Raw genomic sequence first — 21,129 nt, 5'->3', positions numbered from 1 at the left:
GTAAACATTTGGTAATTGTTCTTTTGACTGGTGACAGAAGCAAAATGTGTTTAGAATGGAAGAATAAGGCCGATGTTGTTACATGGTTTTCGTTCTGGACTATTGTGTGTTAGGAATGTAGACAGATATTTTTTTTTTTGCTTACTTTAATAACTTGAAAACTCTGGAAAGAAAAACGTTGATCTCAAAAGTGATGATAGTTTTAAAAGATTGTGGAGAATCAATCTATGAACAACTACCAATTCTGACTATTGTTTAAAAAGGTAAAGGTAAAGGTTCCCCCGCACATGCGTGCTAGTCGTTTCCGACTCTAGGGGCCGGTGCTCATCTCCGTTTCAAAGCCGAAGAGCCAGCGCTTGTCCGAGGACGTCTCCGTGGTCATGTGGCCGGCATGACTGGACGCCAAAGGCGCACGGAACGGTGTTACCTTCCCACCGGAGTGGTCCCTATTTTTCTACTTGCATTTTTACATGCTTTCGAACTGCTAGGGTGGCAGAAGCTGGGACGAGTAACAGGCGCTCACTCTGTTACGCGACACTCGGGATTCGACCCGCCAAACTGCCGACCTTCTGATCGACAAGCTCAGCGTCCTAACCCACTGAGCCACCACGTCCCTCGACTATTGTTTACTAGCCTCTAAATTACAAGCAGCATTCACTGAACATATTGAATACGAGCAGTCCTCGACTTAACAACTATTTGTTTAGTGACCGTTGCAGTATCCCTATGGTCACATGCTCAAAATTCAGATGGGTCACAACTTATTCCTATTTATGATGGTTGCAGTATTCCCAGGGTCATGTGACGTTCTGCAAGCAAAGTCGATGGGCAAACCATTTTTACTTAATAACTGGGTTACTACAGTAACTTAACGACTGTAGGCACAACTGTGGCAAGAAATGTCATAAAGTGGGGTAAAACTCACTTCACAACTGTCTTTCTTAGCAACAGAAATTTGGGTCTCAAGTGTGGTCAAGTTGAGGACTATCTAGTTTTTGTCTGCACACAACCAGCACAACTAATTCTAGGGCAAGGATCAATATTATGTTGAATAGCAGTGCTGATTCTAGTGCTTTTTGATATTGTTCTAATTTCCTACGTCACATAGGAAGTGACATCCTTGCATATAGGATTCCAATTGGAGGGTTAAATTAGGCTAAAGTCAGGATCCCAAGATCAATGAACTGCATGGCTTTACAGCTGCTGAATGAAAGTGTCATGGTTCCGATGAATGAGACAAATCAAACAAATTGCAGGCATATTATTTATCTAAAAAGTCTTCGTAATGAAACGAAACATCGGCACTCATAGAGGGATGCCAGAATCTGAAATCTCCTCCCCCCAAACACATCATAACACACACACAATCCCTGCCCTTATCTACACGTCATAAATCACATTATCCAATGAGTTTTACATATGAGGTCTCACCTCCCATTCTGTATGTGGGCTTTTCTAATCTTCTCAAAATAGTCGTTAGAAAATTCCTTCCCTTCAAGATTCAAAGCGAAGCAGTTTAAACAAAAGGCTGTCTCTTATATTGTCAGTGCAAAAACATGTCAATGTTTGCAGCATTGACATCCGGCCCCCCTTACAAAAAGAACAGATACTGTAATGTAAACAAACACAAGTTAGGAGCTGACTTTTGGTTTGTTGGGGTGTTTCTCATAAATCTCTTGGGCAGATTCAGTTTTTACATGCAATCCTCTGGAAAAGTAAACAGGCTCTTGACATTCTGAGCGACTTCTCTAGTACAGACAGTCCTCGACTCACAACAATTCATTTAGCGACATTTTGAAATTACAACAACACTGAAAAAAGTGATTAATTACTGTTTTCCACACTTGTTATAACTGTTGTCGCATCCCCATGGCCACATGGTCATACATAGAATGAAGGCTACTGCTAAGCTTGTAAGCCGCCCTGAGTCTTCGGAGAAGGGCGGGATATAAATGGAATTAAAATAAAATAAATAAATAAATAAATAAAATTCAGACACTTGTCAACTCACTCATATTTATGATGGTCGTAGTGTCTAAGGATTATTTTAATCCCATTTTATTTTTATTTTAATCCCATTTATATCCCGCCCTTCTCCGAAGACTCAGGGCGGCTTACAATTTAAGCACAAACCAATGTGCTTAGCAGTAGCCTTCATTCTATGTATATGGCCTGCTTATTAGGGCTTTCGACCCCCCCCAAGCGGCATTATTACAAAGTCAGCTTATTGCCCCCAACAATCTGGGTCCTCATTTTACCTACCTCGGAAGGATGGAAGGCTGAGTCAACCTTGAGCCTGGTGGGACTCGAACCTGCACTAATTGCAGGCAGCTGGTGTTGTGATCCCTTTTGCGATCTTCTAACAAGCAAAGTCAGTGGGGAAGCCAGATTCATTTAACAACCATGTTACTAACTGAACAGCCACAGTGATTTACTTGACAACTTAACAAATGTCTCAGTAACAAAAACTTTGGGCTCAACTTTGTGGTCGTAAATCGAGGACTCCCTGTAATCAGGATCCTAACATTCTGAGTGACTTCATCAGTACTATTTAAGACTAGGTGGATGGAACCAAAGCACCGTTTGAATTTCCCATCATGCTTCTGAGTGATGCTACATCAGGAGCATTGTGGGAAAATAAAATAGCAGTTCAAAGATGCAGATCCTGGAAGGGGAAAACAGAGCAGGACAGTGGCACAGGGAAAAAAACCCTCCAAAATGCTGTGAGCCCACAATCTATTCTACAGACACAACCTAGACCCAAAGTTAAGCAGGGAAATATTTATCCCATTCCAATGTGTTTTAACTCTTGCATAAAGGCCATGAAACCTGTTTGCTAGTTCCTCTTCTTTGAGATTAAAACCGACCCAGATGCTTACACTATCTGCCACGTTTTTTTGCTGGTCGTTCACCGTCCTTTCCTTTCTTAGCCTATCATCTATGTTTATCTCACTTGCTTGTAGAGCAGAATGTACGTAGGAAGGTGGCTGTCACAATATATGTATTTGCAATTTCATTTAACAACTAGGTCTCCAGTTAACTGTTTAGCTTCAGTAGAATTTCTTCAGCTTCCATTTAGTGAGGTCAGTCCTGAATAGATTCAACAAAGAGGGCCCGCTGCAGATTCCGTCAGCTAAGGAGCTTTATCTGAAAGGTCTTAAGTGGTGACCCCTTTTTACGGTGGCCCTTGCTTTAGGATCACCGTTTCCCCATAAAATGGGGTTGGCTTTATCTCCTCTGACTTTCTGGAAGTTTCTTAAGACCTGGTTGTGTCGTTAAGCCTAAGACCCTGTTTGCGGACTGGCAAAATCCTGAAATGGCTCCAGCATACAAGGAGTCCTTGACCTATAACCATGATTAAGCTCAAAATTTCTGTTGCTGTTAATTTTCCTCCATTTTACAATCTTTCTTGCCACAGTTATTAAGTGAATCACTGCAGTTGTTAAGTTAGTAACATGGTTGTTAAGTGAATCTGGCTTCCCCTTTTGACTTTGCTTGTCAGATGTTTGCAAAAGGTGACTCCGGGATGCTGCAGCCGTTATAAATACAAGTCAGCTGCCAAATTTCTGAATTTTGAACACGTGATCATGAAGATGCTGTAACAGTCCTAAGTGTGAAAAATGGTCATAAATTCCTTTTTTCAATGCCATTGTAACTTTGAATGGTCACTAAATGAGCTGTTCTAAGTCAAGGGCTACCTGTAATCAACTCTGCTCTTTTCCCAGTGTCTTTTTAATTTTTGCTATGTGCCTTTTATATTTTTAAAGTTCTTAATAATATCAGTATGAATTTCTATATACTGTTTTTACCTTTATTGCGTGCTACCCACAGTCATTTGATAGTGAGATGGGCAATCATATAAATAGGATGAATAAATAAATGAATAGCTGTACTGAGCAACCTTAATATCTGCTCATGACTAACCATTTATTTAACAATCATAATACATTATCCATTATTTCATTTATGTGCCAATATAATTGAGGGCCTTGTATATGACTATGATTCAGTCTTAGAATATTTTTCTTCCTTTTCTTCGTGTTTCAAAATTCAGGCTATTTAATTATATTTAATTAACAGTTGGTTTGTCTAGACTAGAGCAATGTTTCTTGAAGTTGGCAACTTGGCAATGTCTCGACTTCAATTCTAAAGAATCAAAGTTGACACATCATCAAGTTTGCAGTTGCATTTACATTGCCGTTTCCCTGAGTCCCCGAAAATTTCTCTTGCTGATTTTTGCTCCATTTTATAACCTTTCTTGCCACAGTTGTTAAGTGAATCACTACAGTTCTTAAGTTAGTAACAAGGCTGCTAAGTGCCTCTAGCTTCCTCATAGACTTTGCTTGTCAGAATTGCTCCTGGCTCCTGGGACATTGCAATCATCATAAATACAAGCCGGTGGCCAAATGTCTGAATTTTGTTCACATGATCATGGGTCATAAATCACTTTTTCCAGTGCTGTTGTAACTTCAAGCAGTCACTAAATGGATGGTTGTAAGTCAAGGACTATACAGTATAGCCTTGTCTTTCTCTGTATTGCCATGTTCTGGAATACAGGAAGTTATGCATTGTTGGTTCCTAACCTTTTTATAGATTTTGGATAAGATCAAGCTGTCATGGTTCTGATAGATGAGACCAGTAAAACAGAGCCCCAAGGCAAAAAATAATTTCCTTAAACTTAAAGAACATATTTATTTGGCTACACAATATCAGCAGGATCAAAAGTGAAACCAAGACCAAAGTTCCTTCCCAAAGGTTACAATGTTACAAAGTTGAACTTCCCACCCCAGGAATATGTCACAAATCACATTCCCCTATTAACTACTTGAGCGGGCTTTCTAACGGAGGCTTCAACCCACCAAAATGCAATCAGCAATGACCTTCGTTCCCACAGGACAATTTATTGCTTTGACTAAGCAAAAAATACTCATTCCCCACCTCTCCCAAATCTGTGGCAACCCAAAACGAAGGGAAAATGGCTTCAGCCAAATTCGTTTGTAGTGTTGACATGAGCATAGCATGTTATAGACTAGACATTGAATGTGTTAGCTGATTTTTAAAAATAGCTTGTCCATTTTTTGTTTGTTTTTATTGGGAGGAGGGGAGATGAATATTCAATAGCAGAATAACAGAATAACAGAGCTGTTATTCACAATAATAGAATAACAAATGGCTGTCCGATCTCTTCTTTAAAACCTCCAGTGATGGAGCACCCACAACTTCTGGAGGCAAGCTGTTCCACAGGTTAATTGGTCTCACTGTCAGGAAGTTTCTCCTTAGTTCTAGGTTGCTTCTCTCTCCTTGATTAGTTTCCATCCATTTGCTGCTTTCCATTGGTAAGCAGGTAGTTAGTGTAGCTCACCAGACCTACTTTATCTTCTGCAGCACATGTCCACCAGGCTACATGTGTTTAAAGGCTGGAGACAATCCTGACCATGGCTTCACAAGCTTTGATACTTTCGGCTGGGCTTTTCTCTCCTTGTTCCGCCTCATGACTCAAGACTGCTGGGAACGTCTCTACCAACAGGTAGCCTGCTTATTTATTGTCATGTTTATTCGTTATAGCTTACCTTTCCTGCAGGCTCTCAGCAGATGGCAACAACTGGTAGATTTTGTCTCAGCTTGGAAAATAATAAGCTTGGTGAATGCCTGAATGAGAGATGACCAGGAATCTCAAAACTAAACACAAAAGTTGAAAACATATTCTAGACCAGTGATGGCAAACCTTTTAGAGACCGAATGCCCAAACTGCAACCCAAAAACCCACTCATGTATCATCGGGTGCCAGGTGGGTGTGGCCAGTTGGGTGGGTGTGGCCAGTTGGGTGGGTGTGGCCAGTTGGGTGGGCATGGCTGCGGTGGTAACAGCAGACTGGGTGGGACTAAAAAGTTCAATCAATCAATTTCAACTTTGCCAGATCTTTTTTTTCCCCCGCAAGAAGTTGAAATTGATTGATTGAACCTTTTTTTTTTTGCACATGGCGGCAGAAGCCTAAAGCAAAAAGATTTTATAAAAGTCAGCTGAAAGTCTAGGACTGAGGCGACGGCACGCGTGCCCACAGAGAGAGCTCTGTGTGCCACCACGGTTCTAGACAAAGACACTGGCAAATAGTTTCTATGTGGTTGCAGAATGGGCAGACACGTTTCTGTGCTATCAGCTGTCCAGAGTCTATGGGAGTTAAGAACCACTTTGGTTTAGTGATCAAGTTAATACACTAAAAACCAGGAAACGATGAGTTCTAGTTTTGTTTTAGTCATGAAAACTGGCTGGGTGGCTTTGGGCCAATCCCCATGAAATAGTGAGTTCTAATTCAGTCCCAGGCAAGAAAGCCAGTTGGGTGACTTTGGACCCATTCCTAGGAGACTGTGTGTTCTAATCTTGTCCCAGGCATGAATGCTGGCTGGGCGACTTTAGGCCAATCACCAGAAGATTGTGAGTTCTAGTCCTGTTATAGGCATGAAAGCTAGCTGGGTGGCTTTGAGCCAATCAACAGGAGACGGTGACTTCTAATCCTGACCCAGGCATAAATGCCAGCTGGATGATTTTGGCCAATCACCAGAAGATTATGATTTCTAGTCCTGCATTTAGAAAACTCTCTGGGGGGAGAATTTCAAGCCAGTCCCGTTCTCTCAGCCTAAGCACCTTAACGGGTTGTTTTCGTGGGAGGAGGAAGACGTGTTAATTATCTTTGCCACTTTGACTTATATTTAAAAATAATAATGGCAAGATACAAATAAATATGGTATGTATGTGTGTATGTATGCATGTATGTATATCCATGAAGACATCTTTCTCTGTTGCTGGTCATCTCTGGAAAATGCAATGAGATCCACTAATGTTATGATTCACAAATGTTTATGATGAAGCATGCATGGTTCTAATAACTCTTGAATATCTCTTTTCTCTCCCATTTTTTCTTCTTCCCCTCCATCCCTCCCTCCCTCTCCCCCCCCCCTCTGATTTATATAGACTCTGAGATCTGCTGGAAAGATCTACATGCTTTTTTTCATGCTGGTCATATTTTTGGGGTCCTTTTACCTAATCAACTTGATTTTGGCTGTGGTGGCCATGGCTTACGAGGAGCAGAACCAAGCTACCATTGCAGAAATGGAGGCCAAGGAAAAGAAATTTCGAGAGGCCATGGAGGCATTGAAGAAAGAGCAAGAGGTTGGTAAACTTCTTAACTTGGAGCAACTTGTGGACTTCAACTCCCAGAATTCTTGAGCCAGCAGGGAATTGAAGTCCATAATCACAAAGGGCCCATCGTTTCCCACTTCTGTGCTAAAGTCTTGTGTTGCATGGTGAGAATAAGCATCTCATTGGTTATCACCATTAGACATGGGGGCCATTACTCCAGTTCCAGGGTAAGTTTGTAATAAAGCTGTAGCAGCAAGCCTGCTCAACGAAAGGTGCAGTAGGGAACTCCAACTTCTCAAAACACATGCAGTAGGGGGTCTTACTCATTCAAAAGCCAGCCTGGTTTCCTAGACCCTTGAGAACTAACACAGGCAGTGCTGGACTTACAACCACAATTCAGCCCAAAATTCTATTCCGAAGCAAGGCAGTTGTTAAGTGAGTTTTCCCTCCATTTTACGACCTTTCTTGCCACAGTTGTTAAGTGAGTCACTGCAGTTGTTCAGTTAGTAACATGGTTGTTAAGTGAATCTGCCTTCCCCTTTTGACGTTGCTTGTCAGATGGTTACAAAAGAGGATCATGTGACCCCGGACCACAGCAACCATCATAAATATATCATAAATATGAGCCAGTTGCCAAGCGTCTGAATCTTGATCACGTGACCCATGTGGATGCTGCAATGGTCATAAGTGTGAAAAATGGTCAGTTTTCAGTCCTGTTGTAACTTCAAAAGGTCACTAAATGAATGGCTGTAAGACGAGGACTGTCTACAAAAGAACATAGGGAGGTTCTGTCATATTGTGGCAAGAGGACTTTTCGGTGTTTCTGTGTGAAGGAGTTGGCCAAAGTCTTGGATGAAGAGTTACCTTGGGCAAAGCTGAAAGTTATTTAGGTAGACTTAGGATTGCATTAGTTAACGAAGTTGATTTTTCTTTCAATGCTGGAATTGACCAGTTGACTTTTATCACCAGTCACAGCTTTGCTGACCAAGTGACCCCCCCCCAAATTTGGGCTTTATTTTCTCTTTTGGGGGGTTTAATTACACCCAGGCTGTTGAGGAGGAAATTTCTTTCCATCCTCTCCTGGTTCAGGAGTGTCAAACTCAAATTTCATTGAGGGCCGCATCAGCATTGCGGTTGCCCTCAGGGGGCCAGGTGGGTGTGGCCAGGGTGGGCGTGGCCTACTGGGTGGGCGTGACTAGAGTACGTATGGCCTACTGGGTGGGCGTGGCCAGCTCTACATCGTTCGCATCAAGGGTGCCTATGGGGGCCTGGGCAGGAGTGGGACAGATCTGGGGGTCTCCGGCAGAAGGAGGGTCTCTGGGCCAGGGCCAAGGCAGTGGGGGCCGTTCCCTCACTGTTTCCAGGGTGGCTTCGCGGGCCACATGAAACCACTTCGTGGGCCGGATCCGGCCCCAGGGCCTTGTGTTTGACATGTCTGCTCTAGAGGGTGGGTGGGCAAGGGGAAAACTGGTTTATTGAGAAAGAGGGTAGCATGGATATCTAATTTGCCAGTCCCTGTTCATGGGTTACCTTGTTGACCTTGAAGGCCCCTTTCACCCTTACTTTATATTTATTTGTTTACTAAATAAACTTATATAGCTGCCCAACTCACGCACAGATGATTCTAGGCAGCTTACAAAATTACTATGACAATTCCCTTACTACAAAAGTTAGGGGGCTGCAAATAAAAGAATGTGGCCAGTCAATCAAACAAGATAAATCTGAATTAGCTGAGAAAACCTGATTTCTGAAACTTGTCTCCTTCACTCCATAAAAGAGTTCAAAGATCTGAATCTTAGAAAGAAAGTCAGAAAGAAAGAAAGAAAGAAAGAAAGAAAGAAAGAAAGAAAGAAAGAAAGAAAGAAAGAAAGAAAGAAAGAAAGAAAGAAGGGCCTCCAAATAAAAAAAAAGATCTAAGATCTAATTTTGCTCTTGATGTTATCATTTTCAAATATACAATAATGGCATTTTGAGCATTCATTTACTGGAAGATTATGTACTTTGCACCCCTGTGCTTTACCAGTTTGTGAGGGTGAAACATGTAAACTGCTGTGTTTTCCTGGCTGACAAAGGCATTGATGGGGAACATTCAAATATGAACCTCTTTCTCTTATCCTCTCTCATTCTCTCTCTCATTCTTTCATTCTCTCGCACATGCATGCCCAGAGATACCCCCAAACCACACAGAAAACTCTGCACATTTTGCTTTTCCGACCACAGAGTTCAGTGCCAACAGATGCCAAAAAGTCATCTTTTATGTGTAGGTCCCAACATCTTCCTGTCTTCTCAAATAGGTTCCCCACATGGGAAAGGTAATCTAGGTCTACGTTTGGCAAGGTAGCTACTCCTAATGGGAGGGGAATAAAAGGAAGGACAACAGCAACTTTGTCCCTCTCCAACTTGATTGTATTAGGGCAAGTCTTGTCAAGGAGGTTTTCTCTTTTGTCCTTCTTTGAAACATCTTTTCCCCCCCATCAATAAAACTACCTGGTCTGGTTGTACATAGAAAAATTAGGCATGTTGCATGCATGGTTCTCAGTTCACTGTCCCTGCTGGGTTTTTTTTTTTGCCAGAGGAAGGGTTGCTGTGTCGATCAAGATACTCCAAATTATACATTTCGTCCCACGACAGCAAGGAACGTCCATTCTCTGTCCTTCTTCCATCCCAGCTGAGACCCAAAGTCACAAGTTTTCTGTTGCTCTCAAGATTCCCCTTGTAACACCCTTTACAAAGCACTTGTTAGACACAGCCTGTTGGTATTCTTCTCATTATCTTTGATATTATTCGGTTGCATATTAGCACCAGAGGGAAATTAATCGCTTTACGTTCAACACTGGCAGTCCTTGCCATCCGTTCCAGTTAATTAACTGGTTTCTCCCCCCCCTCCCCAGATTTACTGTATTGATCTCCCAACTTCAAACAGCCATTAGGACCTCATTAGTCAACAAGTGAATTAATAGAAAGGGACAGTTGTTTAAACAGTACCAAGCTTGCCCTTGTGAAAATAAAACTATTCGTAGAACAAAAGCCAAAGATATGCTTGATGAGAGGGAATACATAATGCTGACTAGTGTGAGCCAAACTGTATTTAAGAGACAGTCTGATGTAGTGGCTGAAGAGAATGTGCTAGAAAGTGAGTTCTAGTTCTTTTTTTTTTAATTGAAAAGTTTTACAGTACATTTTTTAAAAAGAAAAACTCCCTCCCTCCCTCTCCCCTCCCCCTTACCCTCCCTTACCCTCCCCTCCCCCCCCGACTCCCCAGAGCTGAATACAGGGTATAAACTTTACAAACTTACGCTAAAATATGCTAACAATCTAAAATGAAACAATAAATTCTATTGCACTTTAACTCCCCTTAAACATAACTATATTACTAACAAATAACAAATAATAATACATCATATAGAACCACTACTTATTCAAATGCTAAATGAAACTTTTTAGTCCCATATTTATTCTGAATATATTCGATCCATCTTTTCCATTCCACAATGTATCTCTGTTGCGATTGTTCTTTCAAATATGCTGAAATCTTTGCCATTTCCGCCAAGTTAGAAACTTTCAAAGTCCACTCTTCTATAGTAGGCAGTTCCTCCTTCTTCCAATATTGCGCAACTAAAAGTCTTGCTGCCGTAAGTTCTAGTTCTGTCTTAATCCAAAGAGCAAGTTGAGTAATTTTGGACCAATCCTGCCCTTTAACATCAATGGCTATATTGCGAGAAAGGTACACTATTTGTTTCTTTTTCTCATTTTTGATCCCTCGGATAGATAGATAGATAGATAGATAGATAGATAGATAGATAGATAGATAGATAGATAGATAGAGATAGATAGATAGATAGATAGATAGATAGATAGATAGATAGATAGATAGATAGATAGATAGATAGATTAGACCAGGGGTAGGCAACCTTGGCTCTTTTATGACTCGTGGACTTCAACTCCCAGAATTCCTGAGCCAGCATGGCTCAGCATGGAAACCTCTCCCTTTCCCCTCAGAATAGCTGGCTCAGGAATTCTGGGAGTTGAAGTCCACGAGTCATAAAGCGGCCTAGGCCTAGGCCAGGAGTAGGCAACCTTGGCTCTTTTATGACTCGTGGACTTCAACTCCCAGAATTCCTGAGCCAGCATGGAAACCTCTCCCTTTCCCCTCAGAATGGCTGGCTCAGGAATTCTGGGAGTTGAAGTCCACGAGTCATAAAAGAGCCGAGGTTGCCTACCCCTGGATTAGACAGACAGACACACAGACTGACAGACATAAAATGGCAGTAGGCTGAGGGAGATATTAGAATCTGTCAATTGAGGCTGTATGCCTGAATGTGTAAAATACATTAAAAGTAATAATTTACTTGCTTTACACATTGTACATCATAATTTGTTCTGTCCAATTTATATTCCCTGCCCTCTATTTTACAGGATAGAGTAGGAGACTTTGCCTAAATAAAACCACCAACTGTTTGGCCAATTTAAACCACTCAAACATATACCCTGACAAAAATATCAAAACCCCTCTAAAGTAAATAAGGTTATGGACTAGGGGAGACATGGTAGCAGTGTTCCAATATTTGAGGGGCTCCTACAAAGGCAAGGGAGTCAACCTATTCTCTAAAACACCAGAAGGCAAGACAAGAACCAAAGGATGGAAACCAATCAAGGAGAGAACCAACTTAGAACCAAGAAGAAATTTCCTAATGGTGATAACAACCCACCAATGTAATAGCTTGCCTTCAGAAGTTGTGGCTGCTCCATCACTGGAGACTTTTAAGAAGAGACTGGAAATGGTAGAGTGACAGATTAGACTTGCCTTACCTAATTTGGTGCTCTCTAGCCTTACAGGGATGCAGTGGCTCAGTGGGTTAGGATGCTGAGCTTGTCGATCAGAAGGTCAGCAGTTTGGCAGGTCAAACCCCGAGTGCCGCGTAGCAGAGTGAGCGCCTGTTACCCGTCCCAGCTTCTGCCAGCCTAGCAGTTCGAAAGCACGTAAAAATGCAAGTAGAAAAATAGGGACCACTACGGTGGGAAGGTAACAGCGTTCCTTGCGCCCTTGGCATCTAGTCATGCTGGCCACATGACCACGGAGATGTCCTCGGACAAGCACTGGCTCTTCGGCTTTGAAATGGAGATGAGCACCGGCCCCTAGAGTCGGAAACGACTAGCATGCATGTGCAGGGGAACCTTTACCTTTTTATATAAAAATACAGGTATCCAAGTCAAACTTAACATTTGATAAGATTAGGAACGTGGCATGTAGTTCTCTTGACAGCAATATGAAATTAATTTTAAGCTTCCAGCATTTTTCCCCAATACCTAAATCTAGCTTGCAGACTTGTATGATTATTGCTTCAAGCAAGTATTAATATTGGAATAGATAACTGATAAATAAATCCGTACAAGCGCTGGCTCTTCGGCTTTGAAACAAAGAGGAGCATCGGCCCCTAGAGTCGGAAACGACTAGCATGCATGTGCGGGGGAACCTTTACCTTTAGCCTTACACAGTATATAGATCACTGAGTATAGATAGTCCTCAAGGTATGACCACAATTGAGCCCAAAATTCCTATTGCAAGAGAAATGTTCTGAAACATTTGTTAAGTGAGTTTTGCTCTATTTTATGACCTTTCTTGCCACAGTTGTTAAATGAATCACTAGAGTTAAGTTAGTAAAACAGTTAAGTGAATCTGGCTTCCCCATTGAATTTGCTAGTCAGAAGGTCGCAAAAGGCAGTCCCATGATCCCTGGGACACTATAACCATCACAAATATGAGTCAGTTGTCAAATGTCCGGATTTTGATCACATGACCACAGGGATACTCAATGCTCATAAGTGCCAAAAACTCTCATAAGTCACTTTTTTCACCGCCATTATAACTTTGAATGGTCACTAAATGAACTGTTATATAAATCAAAGGCTACCCGTAATCAAATCATAATGTCTGGTCTACCCTACAGGAGTGATGCACAGATTGGAGGGAGAAAGAAAGATGCATTTTGTATGTCACTTTGGATCCCTTGAAAATATGGCACTCAGGAGATAAAAGCGTATTTGGGTCAATATAAAAGGGGGGGGGAAATGACATTGCCATAGGTGTATACTATAGGCTGCCCAACCAAACAGAGGAAATAGATGAACTTTTTGCTAGTCAGCTAACTAAGTTATGTGGGAAGCGCATCACAATAGTAATGGGGGATAGTGGTTAGGAATTGTGCCGATCAATTAGCAGGGGTCCTGACAAGGATTTTTAACATCTCCTTGCAAACGGCATGTGTACCATCATGCTTGAAGGCAGCTACCATTGTCCCAGTCCCCAAGAAAACTGCAGTTGAGTGCCTGAATGACTACAGACCTATTGCATTAACGTCTGTAGTCATGAAATGCTTCGAAAGATTGGTTCTCCAACATCTTAGGACATGCCTCCCACTGAACTTTGATAAACATCAATTTGCCTACAGGGGAAATAGGTCGACAGACGATGCCATAGCTACTGCTTTACACTCTGTAGCAAGTCATCTCGAGAAACCTGGAAGCTACGTCAGGATGCTTTTTGTTGACTACAGCTCGGCTTTTAACACCATTTTGCCGAGCATTCTCATCGAGAAGCTGACTGACTTGAAATTCTCCCCCGCTATCTGCGATTGGATTCAAGACTTTCTTAGGGATCGGGTACAAACAGTGAGGGTCGGGTCTGCTTTGTCCACCCCCCTGAAGCTTTGCACCGGCACGCCACAGGGCTGTGTGCTTAGCCCCTACCTGTACTCTTTATACACTTATGATTGTGTATCATCTGACCCATCCACTGCGATAATCAAGTTCGCAGATGATACAACTGTGGTGGGTCTTATTACAGGTGGGGATGAGACAGCATATAGGGCGGAGGTACAAAAACTATCCATATGGTGTAGTAACAACAACTTGCACCTAAACATTAGCAAGACGAAAGAGATGGTGTTAGACTTCCGGAGAAAAAAAGAGGAACCTGCCCCACTTTACATCGGGGAGGACTGTGTAGAGAGAGTTCCCTCCTTTAAATTTCTGGGAGTCTACCTCTGTGAAGATCTGACCTGGAAAGTTAACACAACCCAGGTGGCTAGAAAGGTCCAACAGAGGCTTCACTTTCTTAGGATCTTGCGGAAGAACAGGGTAGAACAACAGCTAATGACCCTCTTTTACCGGTCTACCATAGAGAGCGTCCTCTTGTATGGTATTGTGGTTTGGTATGCCGGTCTGACAGCCGCGGATAGGAAAGTATTACAGAGGGTAGTGAGCACAGCACAAGACATTGTGGGCTGTTCCCTGACACCACTGGATGACATCGCCAGGGCTCGTTGCCTTGGAAGAGTGAGGAAGATTCTCAGGGATGACTCACACCCTGGACGGTATCTCTTTACTCTCCTACCATCCGGTAGGAGATATAGGAATATAGCCAGCCGTACCAACAGGCTGAAGAACAGCTTTTATCCGTGGGCTGTTAGGCTTTTGAATGGGATGTAATCTTATGCAGAGTTGACTTGGGAGGCCGGTGTGTGATGTAGTTGGTTCACATAGTGTGGTGGGATGGAGGGTTTGTTGTCACTGTGTGTTGGGGGGAGAGAGCACAGGGGGAGGCTCAGCTAATCTCAATGTACACATGTTGTACTTTGACAATAAAGGTTTATTATTATTATTATTATTATTATTATTATTATTATTATTATTATTATTATTATTATTATTATTATTATTATTATTATATCAACTGGGAGACAAACTCTGCACCAAGTGGAAGATCAAACAGATTCCTGTCAAACCTAGCAGACAACTTTCTCTCCCAAAAAGTAGAGAAGGGAACTAGGGGATCAGCCATACTGGACTTAATTCTCACTAACAGATATGAAATGATAGAAGGTGTCGAAGCCACAGGAACCTTGAGGGGAAGTGATCATGCAATATTGGAATTCAACATTCTGGAAGCACAAGCAATAGAACACAGCCAAACTAGAGTCTTGGACTTTAAGAGAGCTAATTTCAATAAACTTAGAGAGAGCTTGGGAAGGATTCCATGGATGACAATCCTCAAGGGGAAAACAACTCAAAAAGCTTGGGTAATTTTGAAAAGTGAGATAATAAAAGCCCAGACTAGCCCAATACCAACGGAAAAGAAAAATAGTAGCTCTCAAAAGAAACCAGCATGGCTGCATAAAGAACTGTCTGATAAATTGAAGGACAAAAAGGACAAATAGAAAAAGTAGAAAAAGAGGTGCATAACTAAGGCAGAATATCAGCAAATAGCCTGAGCCTGCAAAGATGAAGTGAGGAAAGCTACAGCTCAAAATGAACTAAGGCTTGGGACAAAAGTAAAAAATAACAAAAAAAGTGCGCTTCTTTCAACATATAAAAAACAAGAAAATAGTTAAGGAAATGATTGGTCCATTAGTGGGGGAAAGTGACAAGAAGGTGACAAGCAACAGGGAGAAAGCAGAACTATTTAACTCGTTTTTTGCATCCATCTTTACACAAAGGGAAAAAAACAGTCCAACCCATCAAAAACAGTACCATAAAAAACAGATTAAAAACACGTTAAGATAGGCAAGAAAATGGTAAGTGAGCACCTGTCCAGCCTAGACGAGTTCAAATCACCATGACCAGATGGATTACACCCCAAGGTTCTCAAGGAACTGGCAGACATGATCTCAGAACCACTGAACTATATTTTCAAAGATCCTGGAGCACTGGGGAACTACCAGAGGACTGGAAGAGAGCTGATGTAGTTCCCATCTTCAAAAAAGGAAAAAGAATGGATTCAGGAAACTACAAACCTATCAGCCTGACCTCAATACCTGGGAAGATTCTGGAAAAGATAATCTCAATCAGCAAATACCTAGAGGCAAACAAAGTCATTACCAAAAGCCAACATGGGTTTGTCAAAAACAGATCGTGCCAGACAAAACTTATTGCATTCTTTGACCAAGTGACAAAATTAGTGGACCAGAGGAATGATGTGGATATAATTTACTTGGACTCCAGTAAGACATTTGATAAAGTAGACCTCAACCTATTACTTGATAAGATAGAAAAATGTGGGTTACACAGCATCACCACCAGATGGATTCGTAGCTGGCTGACAGGCCGTACTCAGCGTGTGGTCCTCAATGGAACTGCATCTACATGGAAGGAAGTGTGTAGTGGGGTGCCCCAGGGTTCTGTTCTGGGCCCAGGGCTCTTCAACATCTTCCTCAACGATTTGGACGAAGGGATAAATGGGGAATCATCAAATTTGCAGATGAAACCAAGATGGCAGGAATAGCCAGCACTCCAGAAGATAGGCTTAAGATACTGAAGGATCTTGACAGACTTGAATATTGGGCGCTATCTAACCAAATGAAATTCAATGGTGAAAAAAGTAAGGTTCTACATTTAGGCAAGAAAAACCAAATCCAAGGTGGTACCTTGCTCAATAGTAGCGACTGTGAGAGGGATCTCGGAGTCCTAGTGGACAATCACTTCAATATGAGCCAGCAGTGTGCTGCAGCTGCCAAAAAAGCCAACACAGTGCTAGGCTGCATTAACAGAGGGATTTACAATGCCTTGGTAAGGCCACACCTGGAATACTGCATCCAGTTTTGGTCACCACGATGTAAAAAAGATGTCGAGACTCTAGAAAGAGTACAGAGAAGAGCAACAAAGATGATTGGGGGACTGGAGGCTAAAACATATAGGGAACGGTTGCTGGAATTGGGTGTGTGTAGTTTAACAAAGAGAAGGGTGAGGGGTAACATGATAGCGGTGTTCTAGTATCTCAGGAGCTGCCACAAAGAAGAGGGAGTCAAGCTATTCCCCAAAGAATCTGAAGGCAGGACAAGAAGCAACGGATGGAAACTAGTCAAGGAGAGAAGCAACCTAGAATTAAGGAAAAATTTCCTGATAGTTAAAACAATTAACCAGTGGAATAACCTGCCTCTAGAAATTGTGAATGCTCCAACACTGGAAGTTTTTAAGAAGAGACTGGACAGCTATTTATCTGAAATAGTATAGCGTTTCCTGCCTGAGCAGGGGGTTGGACTAGATGATCTCCAAGGTCCCTTCCAACATCATCATCATTGTCGTTATTGTTATTATTCCCTTATTGTTTTAACAATGTGAAGATAGAAAAATAATTAGATTAAAGGGAAAGGTTCTGGCTCTTATGATGATGTGCTATTTTCTAGCTGATGTTCATTTTCTCTAGCTGTCTTCTTATTTTCATAAATATTAGTGAGTTTCTTATTGCTATTTCCAGGCTATTATCACCATCACCCTCATTATAATTTTCCCATCCCAAGTGATAAATTTGGCTTTAGATCTCTTTTTGACACCCCTTGGTTTTAGCAGACATTCTTGCAGGGACTGAGGGAGATGTGACAGAGCAGGCCGTCTTATCTGTGTATTATTTATTTGGGTAGTTGTTTTTTTTTAACAGTTTGGGTTTATTATTCTGGATCCTTGGTCACAGCTTGTTCCGTCATTCAGTAGGATAAGATTCTGCTTGCCATGATAATAATAAAAAAAATGCATTCCGAACCAGCAACAGGAAAATACTGTAGTATATTCACAGCAGTAAATGCCACTGCCCAAATGTTCAGATGCTGGGAGAGCTGGTGCATGACTGCTGAACATGGGGATGATGGATAGTTATCTTGGATTTGAAAACAGGAGGGTGAGAGGAAGGATGGAAATTTATCGCAAGCTGTGATGTTAGAGGCTGATGATCCAGTTAGAAGAGGAGCCGGCTTCTTTTGCTATGCATCGAGGGAAGAAGGGCGTGCAGCAGATACACAATTTAAAATCTCTTCTGCCTGAGGTTTAATTTTGTGCAGTCTTGCTCTTTCTCTCTCTTTGGGATGACGGGTGGGGATGGGAAGGAGTATTTTATTTATTTTATTTATTTATTTTAATTCCATTTATATCCCGCCCTTCTCCGAAGACTCAGGGCGGCTTACAAGCTTAGCAGTAGCCTTCATTCTATGTATATGCCTGCTTATTAGGGCTTTCACACACACCCCAAGCGGCATTATTACAAAGTCAGCTTACCGTAATTGCCCCCAACAATCTGGGTCCTCATTTTACCTACCTCGGAAGGATGGAAGGCTGAGTCAACCTTGAGCCTGGTGGGATGCGAACCTGCACTAATTGCAGGCAGCTGGTGTTACTTAAGGAGGCATTAGCCCACTGCTCCACCAAGGGAGTAGGGAAATACAAGTAGTTATTGACTTACAACGCTTTGTTTAGTGACTTACAACAGCACAGGAAAAAATGACTTATGACCATTGCAGTATCCCTACAGTCACATGTTCAAGATTCAGACGCCTGGCAACTGACTCATATTTATGACGGTTGCAGTGTCCTGCGGTCAGGTGATCCCCTTTTGCAAACTTCTGACGAGCAAAGTCAAGGGGGAAGCCCAGATTCACTTAACAGTTGTGCTACAAACTTCACCATGCAGTGATTCATTTAACAACTTTGATAGGAAAGGCCATAAAATGGGGCAAAATTCACTTAATAACTGTCCTGTTCAGTTGCAGAACTTTTCGGGGTCAGCTGTGATCATAAGTTGAGGACTACTTGTAATCCTGCAGCTTGAAGCCTCATGCAGACTTTTTTGTGGAAAGTTGGAAAGCTTCAATTAGCAAAAGGCTACTATATGCTGAAATGTCCAGCATTGTGCTATTGACATTATGACTTTCATTATGCTTCCTTTGCTTAAGGCACAACAGCTGGCTGGATGAGTTGGGGCCAATCACTAGGAATCCTTAAGTTCTAGTCCAGGGGTGTCAAACTCAATTTCATTGAGGGCCACATCAGCATTGCAGTTGCCCTCAGGGGGCCGGGTGGGTATGGCCAGGGTGGGTGTGGCCTACTGGGTGGGCGTGGCTAGAGTGTGTATGGCCTACTGGGTGGGCATGGCTATCTCTACATCGTTCGCAACAAGGGTGCCTATGGGGGCCTGGGCAGGAGTGGGAGAGATCTGAGGGTCTCTGGCAGAAGGAGGGTCTCTGGGCCAGGGCCAAGGCAGCGGGGACCATTCCCTCACTGTTTCCAGGATGGCTTCACGGGCCGCATGAAATCACTTCATGGGCCGGATCTGGTCCCAGGGCCTTGTGTTTGACATGTCCGTTCTAGTCCCACTTTAGGCAAGAAAGCCAGCTGGCTGACACTGGGCCAGTCCCTCTGTCAGCCCAACCCATCTCATAAGGTTGTTGTGGGGACTACTGTGTAGGAGGAGGAAGATGTGTTGGTTCACCACCTTGAGTTATTTGTAAAAATAATAAAGGCAGGATACAAACAAGCAAATAAAGAAATAAAATAGTATCCTAGGGTTAGAAGGGACCACAAGAAGGACCACACAGGAGTCATCCAGTTCAGTCCCCACTCAGTTCTGGACTCCATCTGGTAGCCATTTTGTGACGGAGACTTCAGCGTGTTCCATTCCTAATTTCAAATGTCTGTAACAAGGTTCCCAAAGGTTCGGGAACCTTGATCTGTTGGATATCAGTCAGTGAAGGCATGAAGCAGGAAACAAAAGGTCCTCTTCCCCAGCTTCTCCGCAGCCCTTCCTTCAAAGAAGGGTTCAAGGTTGAAAGTGAGGCAATTGGGAAGGATCGTTTTACGACTGGGTGTGATTCTCTTGGGGTTAGAGCAGAGGTGGGAACTATGGCCCCTTTATGACTTGTGGACTCAAATTCCCAGAACTCCTGAGGCAGCAAGTCCACAAGTCTTAAAAAGGGCCATTGTTCCCCACCTCTGGGCTGGAGGGAAGGGCTTTTAGCCTCAATATATTCCTGCTGGAGAAGGGACATGGTGGCTCAGTGGGTTAAGACGCTGAGCTTGTCGATCAGAAGGTCGGCAGTTTGGCGGGTCGAATCCCGAGTGCCGTATAACGGAGTGAGCGCCTGTTACTCATCCCAGCTTCTGCCAACCTAGCAGTTCGAAAGCACGTAAAAATGCAAGTAGAAAAATAGGGACCACTCCGTTGGGAAGGTAACAGCGTTCCGTGCGCCTTTGGCGTCTAGTCATGCCGGCCACATGACCACGGAGACGTCCTCGGACAAGCGCTGGCTCTTCGGCTTTGAAACGGAGGTGAGCACCGGCCCCTAGAGTCGGAAACGACTAGCACGCACGTGCGGGGGAACCTTTACCTTTACTATTCCTGCTGGAGATGAGAGAAATGCCACTGCAAGATTTCTATTTACAGGGGAGGAGGGGAATTGGCTTGATCTAGGGCCTTCCCTTCCTCTGATAGCATATTTTTCTTAGGACAATTTTCACCTCCAAGTTACACAATTTTCCTTTTTCATGGAGTAAGAATCTCACTTCCAAGAACTGCTTTGAGTAGAGATGCCTGAATGTTTTGTTTGAAGAGGTACAACATGGTCCTGGCTGCCACTGATGCAAGTAGCTAGCATGCATTAAAGCTGGTATTCAAATAGAGACTTCGAGGTTATATATTTCCACTGTTCTGTTTTTCTTCCAGGCATTAGCTCGAGGCATTGATTCACTGTCACTTAGTTCGTTTGAAATGTCACCTGTGACCATGAAGAACTTCAAAGAACAAAGGAATCAAAGAAGAAAAAAGAAGTCTTCAGGGGCAGATGATGAGGCAGAAGAGCAAGAGCCAGATTCAGATGAGGGCCAACGAAGGGCGGTTAGTGTTTGTACTAAAATGTTAATCAAAGGAATGTTGTAACTGTTTTGTGAAGAACTTAGCATATTTCTTTGCAGGCATTATCTAGATTAATACCCAGGTAGTCCTCAACTTACGGCCAGAATTGAGCCCAAAATTTCCATTGCTAAGCAAGACGGTTATTAAGTGAGTTGCACCCTGTCTTATGACCTTTCTTGCCACTATTGTTAAGTGAATCACTGCAGTTGCTAAGTGAATCATGCGGCTGTTAAGTGAAACTGGCTTCCCACATTGACTTTGCTTGTTGGAAACCAACTGGGAAGATTAGAAACTATGATTGCACGATCCCGGGACACTGC

General features: G+C 42.7%; 1 protein-coding gene across 1 annotated transcript in view; it reads left to right on the top strand.

Moving 5' to 3' along the window:
* Positions 1-21,129, top strand: part of LOC310648908 (sodium channel protein type 5 subunit alpha-like) — a gene marked incomplete at its 3' end in the record, with an annotated part of 422,981 nt that overhangs the window by 186,818 nt on the left and 215,034 nt on the right. Inside the window, 3 exon segments of the mRNA XM_083377037.1 lie at positions 5,386-5,527; positions 6,970-7,167; positions 20,621-20,791. Of these exon segments, the coding sequence (XP_083233163.1) occupies positions 5,386-5,527; positions 6,970-7,167; positions 20,621-20,791 (511 nt within the window).

Source organism: Vipera ursinii, assembly GCF_947247035.1.
Source record: "Vipera ursinii genome assembly, chromosome: Z".
Lineage (NCBI taxonomy): Eukaryota > Metazoa > Chordata > Lepidosauria > Squamata > Viperidae > Vipera > Vipera ursinii.
The sequence above is the reverse complement of the archived record's forward strand: the minus strand, read 5'-3'. Positions and strand labels throughout refer to the sequence as shown.